Below are 15,780 nucleotides of genomic sequence, written 5' to 3'. Positions count from 1 at the left end.
CGCTTTTTTATAATCATTTATTTTGCCTTCCTGTTGGTTGTTGAATAGTAACCAAGCACCTGTTCTGTATAAGATACTACTAAAAAAATACAGTGCTTAGACATATAAACTCACTTGTATTTTGCTGTTAAAAAAGGTTTTGGTATTCAAATGGTGTAACCTTATTTTTGGAACAAAGTATGACTAGGCCATGTATGGTCGCCTATCACATGTATCAGTTTATAGAAACGTAAGCCGGCAACGGTTCTAATTCCTCCTGCATCATTTTCCTCAGCCTCCATTTTTTAAAGTATTTTGAACACAGAAATCAAATTTTAAACCTTACTATTGCTCTATGCTGCATTACAAAGGGGCCATGTTTGCAAGTATTTGGGTGGGGGGGGGGTCTCCATAATTTACACCCAAGAAAGAAATTTTCCCTCAAAATTAGCACAGTGTATTCAAGGACCAGGCCACCTTTTCTTTCTCTTTCTTGGTGCAGCTGGTGGGTCGGGGTGGAGGGGGGCATGTGGCTTTGTTTCGCGTGGGGCAGGGGAACCTGGCTCCCTACCCCACCTGCAGCCACCCTGAGGCCTCCACACTCACCGCAGGCTGCGCGCCTCGGGTGGGGGAGGCCGTGACCGGCGTGATGGTGATGGTGCTGGTCACTTTGCTCCCGCCAGGTCGCGGCGACAGGTGGTTCCTGGGGGCGCGGAGGACCGTGCCAGTGGGGGCCTCCCTCTCAGCTGTCACCGTGACGGGCCTGACGGTGATGACGGGACTCGCTCCCTCGGCTGAAGTCGCAGGCGACCGCTTGAACTGAGAACCTAAGTGGATGTGGATTTTATTGTCCTCCGTGGTTATGATGTTGGCGTTGGCATTGTACTGCCGTGCACGGGTCGGGGCGGCCTGCTTCTCCGGGGTGACTCTGAGGACCGTGCGGCCCGCGGGCGCCTCCGGGGCCTCGGGAGGTGCCGCCGTCTCCGCCGGCGCTGCGGATGTGGCCACGGTCACCTGGATGGGGGACGTGGGCCTGTCGGTACCCCTCCCGCCCTCGGGGCTCTTCTCCCTGGAGAAGGTGGTGATGGTGACGGGGGACACGGCCCGTTCCGCGCCCAGGGGCGCCTCTCCACCCTTCGGTCTTCGGGACACGGTGTTTGGGGATGGAATAATGGTTATCCTGGGCTTCTGGCCCCCCAGGGTGGGGATGACGGTGGTGCTGGAGAAGAAGTCCTCGGGGGACGGGCTGGTGATCTCCAGGGTGGCCGTGCTGCTCCCGCGGTCGGGCGTGACGCGGATGTGCAGCGGCTGGCCCTGCCTGGGGGCCGCCGGCCGCCCCCCGGGGCCCCCCTTCTCCGGCGCGGGCTCCCGCCTCCTCGTCCACGGGGCCCAGGACCGCCTCGGTGTGAGCTCGCCGGCAGCCGGCGGGTACCTGTCCAGCACGGGGGCCCGCTCCGGGGGTGTCCTCAGCCCCGCCTGGCGGAGGTGGCTCATGATGTGGTTCTCCTCCTGGAAGGACTTGCGGATGAACACGGCGGCCGTGTCCTCGTCCGCCGCCCCGGCGCCCGCGGCCTCGGTCTGCACCCCCGTGGACGCCACCGGGACACCCAGCGGCCGCCGCCCGCCCACGCCGGGCCTGAGCGCGCGGCCGTAGCGCCTGGACAGCTCCAGCTCCTTGCTCAGGGTCACGACCTCCTGCCCCAGGGTTCTGTTCTTGCTCTCTTCCTCCAGGAACTGCTGCTGGAGGACCGAGTGGTCCACCTGCAGCTGGGAGAGCTGGTCCTCCTTGCCCATCAGTTCGTGGACCTTCTCCTTGAGGGCCTGCACCTCGGCATCCAGGTCCCGACTTCTGGCCTCCTCCAGCCGGAACCTGTGCCTCAGCTCGGCCTCCTGGCCCGCAGCCTCCCCGCGCTCCGCGGCCCTGCCCTTGGCCATCTGGCGCCTCACCTCCTCCAGCTGCAGGGAGAGGGAGTTGGCCTTGTCCTGCTCGGTCCTGAATCTCTGCTCCAGCCGGTCGTACTCATCCTCCGACTTCATCAGGTCGCCTTCCACCACCTCCAGCTGCTGGAGGCGCTGCCTCAGCCTCTCGACCTCCAGCGTCAGGTCCCGAACCCTGTTGTCTTCCGGGCCGGCGGGCTCCGGTCCCGCTCGGGGCCCCCCTCTTGTGGTCTCCCTGCCTTCTCCCCACGCCCCGTCCAGCCTCTTCGTCAGCAGGTCGACGCTGCATCTCAACCCCAAGGATTTCTCTTCCTCACTCTTCAGTTTGCCTATTAATTCATCTCGCTCTTTTACCAAACTGTACACCTTCTCCTCCATTTCAGATTTCAGCTTTAAAAGCTTCTTGCTTTCTTCGATCAGTTTCTCGGTCACATCCGTGACCTTTCCTTGTTCCACCTTAAAGTTTTTATTGAGCCCGTCCACTTTCCTCTCTTCTTCCTTTATCTTCTCCATCATGTTTTTCCTTTCATCCGCCAGCATCATAGTAAACGACTTGAGCTTTGTCAGGTCGTCTTTTAGGCTGAGTTCAGCCTTTTCCAACCTGCTTTCAGAACACTCCAGTTCCTTGACGCGGCTCTTGACCGCCTCCAGCTCGTTCAGCAGGCCTTGGCCCGAGCTCCTTTCTTTCTCCAGGTTGAGGTGCAGCTGGCTGCACTCGGATTTGCTCCTGCTGAACGCCTCCTCCAGCTTCTCCAGCTCGGACATCCTCTTCTGCAACTTCTCGACCTCAAGTTGGAGCTCCCGGCTGCGATGCTCCTCCTCCTGCAGCTTCTTCCTCAGCTCCCGGCACTGGGCCTCCGTCTTCGTGATCTCCTCGTCCTTACCCTCCATCTCGAGCACACGCTTCCGCAGGCTTTCCACCTCGGCCCTGAGGCTGGAGCCGCCACATTCCCCCCTGGCGATCTTCTCTCTCAGTTCCTGCAGTTCTTCCTCTGCCTTCTGAAGATGTTGGTTGGTCTCTTCCAGCTCCTCGATTCTTTGGGACAAGCCGACCAGCTTGAGTCTGAGCTGCCGGTTGTGAGTCTCCTGAGTAGCCAGCTTCATGTTCATCTCTTCATGCTCTTGGGAAAACCTCAAAGCCTTTTGTTCAAAATCCGCTTCCAACGTGAGCAGTTTCTGCCTGTCTTCTTTGGACTGGGAAGTAATGGCTTTGAGCTTCTCTTCCTCTTCCCTCAGTTTCTGAGTGAGATCCTGAACTTTCTGGCTCTGCAGGCCGAGTTGCTCAATATGCATTTGCCTTTCATCCACTAGCATGAGTGCGAAGGACTTGAGCTTCACGAGCTCATCTCGGAGTTTATTGAGCCTCTTGGCGTTTTCCTTTTCCTTCCGGGCTTGGTAAGCCTTTTCTTGTTCCAGGAGCTTTTTCAACCTGGAAAACAAAATGTATTCAAATATTATGTTTTATTATGATACCATATGTAGTATGCCTTATATGTTATATGTACTATATTTATTATTATAAATAGCAAAAGACAAACCAGCAAATATGTATCCCTAGAGACTGAATAAAAAATGAAATGCCAGTGCACTACATCCCTTATCCATGGCTGCAACATCCAAGCTTAACAAATAGCCAGTAATGAAACTAATCAGAAGTCAGGATATTGGTCACCCTTAGAGAAGGGCACTGAAGACGTAGTGGAAGACAAGGGGGCATGAAGGGGGGCATTTAGAGGGCTGTTGAGGTACTAGTTTCTGTTTCTTGATTTACATGCTGGTTATATAGGATTATTTCGTTTATGAAATTTCAGTGAACTGAACACCAGGACTATCTGTGACTATATGTACATGTGATATATAATATAGGATAACATAGCCACTGAGTAAAATTCAGGTTGTACAGGAATGACAATTTATATAGTGTTCCCTGGACTCTAGGCACTAGTATTTGTGTCATCCTCATTGGCAGTCCTGTGAGAAGTGCACCTGCTACTCTCATCTCCACTGGGAAAATGAGACACAGCCCCTGCCACAGGTCACAGCCAGCAAGTGGCCGTGCAGGGCTTCAAAGGCCTGCAGGAGCGCTCCAGAATCCTTGCTGCTTGCATCTGTATCATATGGCCTCAGAAGAGACGTTTACTTGGCGTGAGGGGAGGACCAGGAAAAGAAGGACCTTCAGGGGTTCCTTATTCTGTGGGCCATTATCACCGGAGAGGGGTGGGCGAGGCGAGCTTTCTGAGGGAAAGCAGATCTGCACACTCTGACTCTGGTCAACACCAGCGTGGGCACAGGATTTTGTCTCAGTTTTCTGATTTAAGCATTTTTCTAAACGGAGAAAGTGGTAAGGAGGAAATTGCATCATGTCCCATCCAGCCACTGCCCTTCTCTCTCAGGACAAAAGTCATTATGTCTCATGTGTATGAACTGCATTTTCTCTGTGGTGTTTACACATACCTTTGAAAACTAGGAATATAAATACGCCAGAGTAACTATTCACCATTCTTGTGTTGGTCATATTAACTTGCACTGATTTTAAAGTTATTTTCAGTTCTCATAAAAACAGTTAAAATAATCATATTCACCATATTTCATGTAAGAATGCATGTTTATAAGAGAAGTGAGTTATAAAGAACCACTAACATGTACTTAAATACATTTTATTCTTTCAATATATTTTGCACCTTATTTATTCTGAATGATTTGTTTCATAGTTATGCTAGATTAGCTGCCCACCAAGTCAACAGAAGTCAATAGTCTCACATTGTATTGTGCGAGAAATGACTAGACATACACATAGAAGCTTTTTATAATCAAATTCAGTGTTAGATAATTACTACAGAAATGGCTCTGGTGATATCAAGAATTTTTATGGAGTTAATTTTTACAAAACATACCCTATTATTAATTAAGCATCTACTAACTAAACGCATAACTGCCAAAACCCATTAGGACTTTATTCCTGAAATAGGAGAAAAGGATTGTTTTTAAATCCTATGGACTCACATGAGCAATATTATAAGAGCTTCAGTAAGTGTGGTTCTTACATGTGTTAAAGGGCATTTTATTGATCATCTTTTTTTACTTGGAGTCAAAACAACTGAAAAAAATGTCACAGAGCCATAGAGTAGGAGAGACTTCAGGGTTATTTTTAAATCCTTACCCTTAACTAGACCGTCAGAGATGAATTCATTGAAACATCCTGCTTTCAAGGCTAAACTTAAAATGTCAGAACTTTTAAAGATAGTCATTTAAGACCCTATACGTCTCTGCTACTAGGGGCAGTGGGTCAGAGTGGCTAAAACACAGGCTTTGGGGTGAGGTGGAGCTGGAGCTGAACTTTGGCTCTGCATTTTCTAATGGTGCAACCTTCTGCCAGTCACTGAGGCCCTCTGACCCTCAACCTTCTCACCTGCAAAGCCAGGGGATTGCTTGTACACAAACCTTGTAGGGTTGCTGTGAAGACAGATAACAGAAGTGACTAATACATAGACTTGACACACTGGATGTGATAAAACAAATGGAGAACAGGAGAGCACACTCTTCCCTGCATCTGAAAAGTCTGTCCAGTGTTTCTGGTGTTTGATCTGTGTTTTCACGCCATTATCTTGTCATTGATAGTAAAGCCTGGGGCACGGGGTTTCAGCCAGAGGAAAGTGGGCCGCCTCCTCGCCAGCAGGACATCCTGTGAGCTACAGCGTGACCGTGGCAAGACTTTGCTTTCCAGAAAACCAGTTTCCCAGTCCTTCCAGCTCTGATCGTTTCTCTTCTTCTAGCCCCATTAAGCTTTCCCCCCTTCCCTCTTGTATCATTTCTTAAATCATTCCATATCTTAAAGTGGACCCCGCCACACGCTGCCCACGCTCTGCATTCCCCCACACCCAGCTGGCGTCGGGTTCGCTGAGTGTTTGATCCGGGACCAGTGTGGAGTCGCGTCCTCAGTGGGGACAGCCTGTCAGTAACCTTCTGTGCAAACAGACATGCATTCCAGTTTCCACAGGCAGCACACGGGATGGGAAGCTGGGCTGAACTGTGAGGACTTTGGCCCAGGTGACTGTCGTGGGCTCTGTGGCTGCCCACTCACTTTGGTGAGTGATGGAAAGATGGAAGAAAGCACTTGGATGCTTTGGGGCTGCATAACTGGCATTGCAGTAGCAGGAATAGGAAAAACAGGTGAAGAAGGATACTGGAAGAAAACGCAGGCAACAGCGAGACAATCAAGTTGAAAAGTATACCAGGCAATAGTTAACTGTACCGTGTGCTTAAAAACCAGTTAAGAGGGCAGATGTGATGTTAAGGCTCTCACCATAATAAGATAAAAAATTTTAATATACCAAGAAATTAGAAATGTAATACTTTGGAGACAAGTTTTCCAGCTTATACATGCCTTAACCCTGTTACCTGATGCCTCTCCGCTGTCATTTACTCCGTGCAGCCCCGAGCACCTCCGGCGGATGATTCTGCAACAGCCTCCTAACGCGTTTCCGCGCAGCCTCACTTCTGCCACTCGTTAACTGAATGATCTAGGATAGGTTATATAATCTACCTGTACACTCGGGTTCCTCACTCATAAGCTGGGCATCACTTGAGTATCCAGTTCGTATGGTTTGGGGGGGGTGCACGTTGGCTCCTATGTGAGCAGCTCTCACCGTGGTGCGCACCCCGAGAAGTGCGGCCTCGGCTCTCTATTGTGGTCGTCGTGGCCCCTACCCTCACCCCAGTTCGAGCGTGATCCTCCCCGGCTCCCTATTTCCCTAAGCACAGAAGTGCAAAGCCTGTAACGGCCCAGCACAGTGTGGTTCCCAGCCGCCTCGCAGGGTCGGCTTGAGTGGACCCTCCCCGTTCCTAAGCTCCTCACGCCCCGGAACGTGCTGCGCCCCCTGCTCTGCATGCCTCCCACTGTGGCCATTTATCTGCCTCTCTGGTCAATATATCATTCTGCTTTCAGCTGGCTTTTCTCTTCCTGCAGATTTAGAAATCTTCATTTTGACATTAAACAAGCATTCCAGGGCATTATCATGTAACTATTCACAAAACATAATGACTATGGCATTTGACATCTCTTTTTTTCAAACAATTTCCTCAGTCACAATTTTACTTTGCGCTTATGACAATTAATTTGCTCCCTGTTACTGGGCAGAATAACAGGGTGCTGGTCTGCCCACCCCCTCCTGTTCTCTCGGCCCATCTTCTCATTCCTCAACCAGGCTCTGATGCTAAACGTATCCACATAGGAAGGAAACAAACCAAAGACCAAGACGGGGAAGATGAATCAGCACCCTGATTCTCACTAGCAGCTGCAGACAGAGCCCTAAGTATCCTGAAATCAAATTTATTCTTGGCAAGTCCTCATCTTCTGTAAGCGTTTCATCCTGTTTAGAGGACAGAAGGAAGACAGCAGCACAAGTGAGCTAATAGGATCTCTTGCCTTTCTTAATAACTATTCTTAAATGTGTCCCTCATTTCTCTCTTCATACTGAATAAAACTATATTTTTCAACTTGCAAATTGGTCATTTACAAACATTCGGAAATTGAATTTTCAACTAGAAGTCTTCAAAAGTGTGGCCCAAATGCCCTATGACTGTTTATGGTATGTACGTCTGTCAGGCTGCATCAGGTTGTACAGTTAAAATTAGTTGAATTTCATTGTATGTAAATTATATGCCAATAAAAAAGGTAGTGAGAGAAATAACATAAAAAGCCCTGACAAGTGTTCCAAGACTAGATAAAGGGAGAAAGGTTGTAAACCAACATTACAAGAGAGTGGCTTAAAATATGAGAGAAAACATAAAACAGATTATTAATCTTAAGGCAAAAAGAGGTGGGAGCCGACGTGTGAAAGATAAAGAGAGGTGGGCCGACATTTTCAGGGGGGCTGGGGAGGCTGACAAGAACACTTGTTTGGGGGAAGTAATGTTTCTGGTCCTAGAAAATCTCTAGTCCTAATATTATTTCTTTTCTGTGAGTGACATACACCAAGTGGAGGTCCTCTCCTCCTTAAACCTTTCCGCGCGTGTGGACGGACGCGTGCCCTCCCATGTAACACCAAGCACGTGGAAAGTATTGTCATGACTATGGGTCCCCAGGCCACGTCCTAAACCCGCGATAGGTGGCGATGATAATCACAACTCTCAGAACACAGAGTCCTTGACCAGCCAGATGCCCATCATCCTTTAAGGGTCTGGTTGCCACTGAACATCATGATTGGAACAAATAGCTCTTAAAATCAAGTCTCCTCACAACCATGCCTTCTTTGGCTTGATCAGGGAAAGAAGAGATAAAAGGGACTTATTTCCTCAGCATCGCTGAGAAACCTCTGTTTCCGGGCACGGCAGGGGGGATTCTCTCACCGTGAGGCTGTTACTGGTCCCCCCCATTCGATGAGCTTGCATCTCAGGAGACACTTTGTGCCACAGAGGAGGCTGCCCTGGGGGGCCTGGGCAGGGTAGGCGCGGGGAAGAAAGGGACAGGACGTGCTAGCAGCCCTGCGCTGCATGCAGTCTTCAGTTGGGGTGGGCGAATGTTCTTGCAGGATCTCTGCCCGGGGCTTTGGAAATGGTGTATCACATCTGGGTAGCAGTTCTGCACATAAATAGCCTCTTTCCTTGGGAGAAATACAACCCCAAACCTCTCTAATGTTCCAGAGTCCAGGAGTCAAATAACTCTGAGTATTGGAAAGCTGAGCAAATCAGAAATTATTAGAGGGAAGCGAGGTGGGGGTCGACGGTGGGTGAAGAACCCTCCCGGGATTAGAATGCACGACTTGGTGACATTGTGAAGCCGTCATAATCCTTTTCCAGTTCCTTCACTTTCCAGATCAGTACATGTACCTCCTTAAGCACTTAAGAATAAAATCAAAGTAGTTCATAGTGAATTTCTATAGATATTGAGAGCTATGCAGAAAATATAAAGCAAATCGTGAAGACACAGCATTTCTGAACATACGAGGAATGGATGAAGATTAAGTCAACCTCTAGTTTGTTTGCAGGTGAGACTCATCTTCAATGCCTGAGTAATTTAAATAGTTTATTGGCTGAGAGTTCACTTCCAAGAGCTGAATATGTTATGCATTGAGCATAAAAGGCCCCACCTTTGATTAATATTTTCTGCTCAAACTTTTTGCCACCACGAAGTACTTTCCAAACACTCCTGGGAAAAGCGCTGGCTCAGTCAAGGAGCTCCCACCAAACACGGACACACCACCTTCCCAAGTTCCACCCCCTCTGTAGACAGGATTTGTAACGCTAATCCGAGTGCCTTCTTCCATTCTGGAAAAGAAGGAAAAATTTCAAAGGAATGGAGTTATTCACTGTGGTGTTAAGAGACAACACGTTTTCCCAGCATTTTTCTTTCTTAACGTTTTTTGGTATAAGAATTTGTGCAAAAATAGCGTTTGCCTGGTTATTATTGTGATGACAAATAGTGGCCAGTTCAGGAGCGCATTTCCAAGGTTTCTCATCCTGGAAGGGTAATCTCACTTATTACTCTTTAGTACCTGATTTTGTTCATGATGCTGAAACAAACCATTGACTCAGTTGAACACTCAGTCTAGTATTTTGGAATTTAGAGACCAAAAACCCCCAATCAGTTGTTAGAAATTTTCACCTTTAGTCCAGTTGCTTTTGCAACCTGGATTCAGTCATTTTCTGTGGAATTTATACATCTCACTAATGCTTCAATTAATTTTAAAAAGCCAATAGGAGACTTGGATTTTGTTTTTTCTAACATACAGGATGCCCGTCAGAATCACGCACTTGCTTGGCATCACCACTGATAGGATCAGTGTATTCATAGATCAGACAATATTTCTTAAATCTGTCACTACAAAGTACTAGGAGTCACTGCACTTTTTCCTCTCGGATAGATTCTGAAGCTGAAAATCCGCCTGTTGAAGTACCACTCTAGGTGGCCTAGCAGTTTGCTGCTTCCCAGTAATTTTCACTGTGTGTTTCTTAAAACTTGGCATCTGCACTGGTTCCTCAGGGTTCTCTGGGGAAAAGGGAAAATAGGCATGTATTTTTACTTGCATATATATATATATATATATATATATATATATATATATATATATATATATATATATAATATCTCTCACAATCAACTTTTACTCCAAAAATTATAAGGTAAATCTGTGCTAGACTTTCTAAATAAGTGAAACTATATCTGGACTGCAGTTAATAATCCATAATAACTTCTGTGGAAAATATATGCATTTAAATGTCCCAATTTAGTACATTATTAGGCACAGCTCTTTAGATTAGCTTTTTTTTTCATTTAAAGCAATTTGCTTTATGCAGCTGCTGGGAAAAGAAAATAATTATTCTTCAGGTATTCCAATAAGTCAGTCCCAATTGGGATTAAGCTTTTGTTCTTTTCAGGATATAAAATGTATTCTGTCACTTCTTTTTAATTTATTAATTTTTTGAATTGTACAAAGTAATCAAAATACAGTAGTAAATTTATGACCTCAACAAAGTTAACTATAGCACTTTTTCTTCGAAGGATGCCTACAATCACCACATATTTTACTTCACATAAAATTTTATTGGCTGAAAATCTTAATATTGCTTTTTTTGGTGGAAAGTCATCATTTTTCCGGCTATGTATTCCATGGTTATATTTTACTTCTCAAGTGTAATTTTTTTTTTATTACATAAGGTTTATCTGTCCTTCGAAAACTTACACAGTAACTGCTAAGTACTCCCTCTACATGAGCCCCACTGTTACACTGATGGTTCCCCTGAAATGGTAGAAACCAGATCCGGCCACAGGGAAATGACTGTGACTAAATTGTGGTCAGCCCATGTTTACAAATAAAATACCTGTACTATACATAAAAAATGACTATAACAATCATCATTACTAAGGGTCCCAACTGTTTCCAACTGTTTGGAATGCCATCTTTAACATATATTACATTTCCATGTCTACTGTAATCTATTTCCAGAACTTCCATCCACTGCATTGGTCTATTCACATATTAATACCACACTGTTTTCCTTACTGCAGCTTTAAAATGAGTTTTTGTTTCTGGTAGGAAACCTTTTTACTTTTCACTTGCAAAATTTGACTATTCTTGCTTGTGTACTTTATGTACAAATTTTAGAATCATTTCATTTAGTGACCATACTTGAAAAAAATCCTGACGATATTTTTATAAGGATCATATTAAACTTATGGATTAAAATCAGGGAGACGACATATTACGATGTGACGTGGAGTCTCCAGTCCTGGAACGTGGCAAGCCTTTCTGCGGGCCTCGAACTTTTCACATTTCTAGGTAACATGTAAATTTTTTCTTTATGTAGACCTTGCACATTCTTATATTTATTTCTAAATAGTTCATATTTAATATATTTTACCTTGTCATTTGCAAATATGAAAACTACCGATTTTTAAATATTGATTCTATGTAGTTTTATACCTTGCTACCTCCATTTTTTCTTTGTTTATAGTAGGTTTTCAATTTTCCTGAGTCTCCCTATAGTCTGAGTACAAAAATAACCACCCCCAGACAACAGAAGAGCTACTTTTCCAATATTTTGTATTGTTCTCAAAGCATCTTAGTTTGATAAAATGTAAATTGTGACTCAGTGAAACTTGCCATTTTCTTTGGTGTCTAATACACAGGTGGGCAGGAGAAATGATCACCTTTAGGGATGATATGCTGTGCCTTGTGGAAGGGGCTTTTTATGTATCATCTTATGAACCTAAACAACTTGATGAGGTAGGTCCTCAGTTATTCCATTGCACAGATGAAGAAACTGAGAAGCAGAGAGAACCTGTCCAAGGTTACAGGCCAGTAAGTGGCCGAGTGAGAATCTGAATTCAGAGCTCTGGCTCCAAACCAAATGAGGGATTAGCAGAACAACCGTCTCTACGTGACAGGTTTTGAGGGGCTCTGGTACCATGGAGCGAGAGTACCCCGGGAAGGAGTTAACTTCAGGTGAAGAGGTTGGACTCAGCACCGAGGGTCGTTTGAAGGTCGCAGAATGCTTGTGAGTGCACCGTCCGCGCTCTGGAACCAGCCACGATACCACGTTATTTCTCCGAAGCACACATATGGGTTATTTTACTAAGGAACAGGGCACTGATTACAGGCCACAAACTCATCTGTGCAAGAAACACAATAATCGCCATGCTGTATCCCTTACGATTTCATTACGGCTTCCCATTCCACTTACTATTGGTTCATTCTGGGTAAGTTCAGTAGAGTCACGTCTCCTTTCGTAAATTCAAAGGTTCCTCAGTCCAGTCCAGGTCCCTGAGTTCACTCCCTCAGGACCCCATCTCTGGAGTTGAGCAGGCCCGTCGGGAAGGCAGGCAGGCGGCGACCCAGCCACTGCGTGCCCACATGGGCGTCTTGAGATGCACGCTGTGCTGGCGGGGCTCGGCTCTCCCCTCGCCCAGACTGCTGATGCAGTGGGTCACGATTCTGCCCTTGGGGCCAGCCCCGTTCCAGCCATTCCCATGGCCTTTCAGGGACACGGTGGGGTATCTAGATATTCTTTCAGGGTTTGAAGGATACTGAAGCTATATTGAGCTCTCTCCAACTGGTCGTTACCAGATACCAATTTTTATCTATTTCTCCTTATTGAAGGGAGAGTCATAAGTTTTGACATTCCCTTTGCTAGGGACTCAGCTGTCATCCACAAATTCCTATGCTGAAGCCTTAACCCCAAAAGTAACTGTATTTAGAGCTACAACTTTTAGGAGGTCATAAAGGCTAATAAATCATAAGGTTAGGGCCCTAATCTGATAGGATTAGAGGCTTTACAAGAAGAGGCTTTACAAGATCTTTCTCTCTCCATGTGTATGCACAGAGGACAGGTCATGTGCGCATACAGCAGGGAGGTGGCCACGCACAGGCCTGCAAGAGAGGCCTTGTCAGGACCCGACCATCTGGCACCTTGATCTTGTACTTCCAGCCTTGAGAACAGTGAGAAAGCGGATGTCTATTGAGTCACCCAGTCTGTTTTGTTATAAGAGCACAGGCTGACGAGGACACCTTGGACTCCCCCTACTGATGGCTCCGCTCTCGGATCCTCCATCCCACATCTGCCTGGGGTTCATACCACCCTCCACCTCCCCTCTCCCCACTCCAGCCCCCAGGGAAACTTAGCACAGAGCCTTCCTTTTGGGCGACCTCCTCCATGAACGGCAGGGAGCTCCTCACTTTCTGGCTCCTATCTTAGAGAAACACCTTGTCTAAACAGGAGAGAAGCAGGGCGACAGAAAGTTGGAGTCACTTGACTAAGTGTTCTGTCTAAAGTTATGCTTAGGTCCTTGCCTCTGAAATATGAAAGATAAGCACTGACTTCTCTTCTCTCCTTCAGCTGGGATGACTTGTCCTCAAGGCAGTAGTTGCTCTTAGCTGGCTACTTTTAGGAGGACTGGATACAGGATAACAGAAAATCTTAGGTAAAAACATCAATACTGAGCATAGGAAATTGAAAATGTCAAAGCTGTGATGATATTATAATAGGTTACTTAGTTTTGAGGTGGCAAGGGACAGGGCTACCCATGTTACCTAAGATGGTGGGAGTCCTTAGAAAGGACACCCCAGAGTGAATTAATGCCGGAAACCCTCCCTACCTGGGCAGGCCCAGGGAGACCTGGGAATGGCGCATTGTTGTGGAGCGCACTATGGTTCAAGTAACCTCACAGCCATGCTTGCAACCTCATGCTCGTCACCCCCTGGAAACGGGTGTCCACTGAAACTCCAGAATGGGCTATTCCTTCACTCTAGAATTTCAGTATCTGCTGGGTTTCCTTGGTTTCTGTTGTCTTTATTTCTATCTGTTTCATTTGCCCCAAGAGAGTGTCTCAGTGGGTTAGCTGGTCACCAGCACGTTCCTGCCAGACTATCTCAGAGGCCCCGAGCTCCCTAATATCTAGTCCATCAAAGATAGCAAATTAGCCACATTAGAGACTAAACAGCCAAGAGATGAGTTTTGTTCACGACACACAGTTTCATAAATGTGAGCCAACATTGAAAACCTGGAAGATCTTGCTAAAACCAGGGTTCTGCCTTTTCCTGAAAGATCCAAATTGGTTAACCCTGCGCTCACGATGGAAGGCAGGACCAGCCGGCCTGTGCGGAGCTGTGACTGTCCCTGGCATCAGAGGCGCTCGCCACTGCCCACCCCGGGGCTATTTCAGTTTGAGACTTCTGTGAACTTTGTCCAGGACAGAGGTCTGCCGGGGTGTGACAGGCATTTAGAGAGTCACATGGCAGAAGGAATGCCAGTAATGCGACAGGAGCTTCCTTATTTCTTTTGGAAGAGGGCCTTTCCGTGAACCAGGAACTGTCTGGCAATTCCTGAAATCTTTCTGAAAAAGAGTAACTCAGAGTCTCAGATCTGGGGAGACCCTCACGACCTGGCCTCCTCCCACACCGCCCAAAGACTCACATTCCAAACATTGTCATCCCTCGTCACTTCTCCTAGGACTTATTCCTAGAGTCAGGGGAGTCAGACACCAGGACTGAGGCCTCCTTATGTATTAAAATCTTAAGCAGCAGAGTGTGGTTCTTACCCGTGGTCCCTCAAGCCCACCCTTTCAGCGTCATTCCATTCTTGGGGCCAGTGTTCTTTGACTACTACCCCACCCCACTGTACAACATCAGAGTCCATCCTGGTTCACAGTCATTGCTGCTGTTGTGAAAGTCCAAAAGTATTGAATCTAATTAACTGAAACCCTCGGCTTGCCAGGTTAGGCCCTAAGATCTGGAAAACATCTTGACCATCCTTACCTACAGTGCAGTGGAACCATCACGGACCTTCAGGCCTGAGTACAGCCTAACAGGCACAGAGTCCTCCAGGTAACAGCACCACAGGGTCCTGCATCATCAAATATGATTTACCTGGATTTTGTGGTATATTCAACATTTTCTAAAGGAAAGTCAAATGCATTTGATGTTTTCTGTAACAGTATAAGTAAATTAATTCATGTCATAGGCTTTGATTAATGAGGAATTTTTGTTGGTCAGATAACCTTTTTCCTAGGTCTGAAGTCTTGGATCAGAGGCTGCTAACTCAGTGACTTGAGAGTGAGGGCATGACGAAGTTGGGAAAAAGATCATACCTACCCAAGAGCGAGCATTTTTATACAGGTGGATCTGGGGAAACGAACCTCAAGGGCATTTCTATTTACTCCAGGAGTACCTTGTGAAGGACAAGTGGCATGTTCCCAGTACTACAGCACCGACAGTGCGCATCCTGGGTCTTCTAAGAGGATCAGCTCCTTCTAACTCCAAATTCCCAACCCAGGAAGCTGTCCTTTCGAGTCACTGGTTACTGGTCCCTTTAGGTAAGAGGTAAAACACTTCCTTTACACCATCCCCCCACTCCATCCCCCAGCACAAATACCCAAGCTCTGTGCTAAAGGTAATGCCAAATCCCCTCAGTCTCCTTCATTTCAATCACCCTGTGCAGTAGGAAGTGGGTTTTACATACACAAAGTACGTCAAATGTGAGGTGGAGCTTGATCCTGGCACTCTTTCAGGAAGTCAACTGCAAAAATATTCCTTCTGTGATTGCACCTCTGAATTCTAATTCCTCTCCTTTCTTAAAAACTGTCTTTTCCCAGCAATTTTCTTGGCCAGTAGGATATGAAAGTAGGTGGCATATCTCATGACAAAATTAAGGTCTGTGAATTCAAATCTTAGCCTGTAACCGAGGAGTCTGCAGTCCAAGAAGCCACTGGCCAGTGCTCCAGGTCACCTTGTCCTCTGTGCACTGCAGAGTGGGGCATTCACTTGAGTCAGAGGGTAATAACTTGGAAGTGGAAAAGGTCATTTTATTTTTTACTGTGAACTCAGTTCAAACACTGATTCTAACAGTTAGCTGTGAAGAGTGACCTGG

General features: G+C 46.7%; 1 protein-coding gene across 13 annotated transcripts in view; it reads right to left on the bottom strand.

The window, feature by feature from the left end:
- FILIP1 (filamin A interacting protein 1) overlaps positions 1 to 15,780 on the bottom strand; it is a 206,951-nt gene that overhangs the window by 21,353 nt on the left and 169,818 nt on the right. For all 13 annotated transcript variants that reach the window (XR_012126110.1, XR_012126109.1, XM_037012539.2 and 10 more), the window contains one exon: positions 586 to 3,346. Coding sequence is in view for 11 of the 13 variants with exons in the window: in XM_037012539.2 (XP_036868434.2) it covers positions 586 to 3,346 (2,761 nt within the window). In the remaining 2 variants the exon portion in view is untranslated. The remainder of the gene's footprint in view (positions 1 to 585; positions 3,347 to 15,780) is intronic.

Source organism: Manis javanica, chromosome 16 (genome assembly GCF_040802235.1).
Source record: "Manis javanica isolate MJ-LG chromosome 16, MJ_LKY, whole genome shotgun sequence".
NCBI classification, from domain to species: domain Eukaryota; kingdom Metazoa; phylum Chordata; class Mammalia; order Pholidota; family Manidae; genus Manis; species Manis javanica.
Note: the sequence above shows the minus strand (reverse complement) of the source record. Positions and strands in the feature narration are given on the sequence as shown.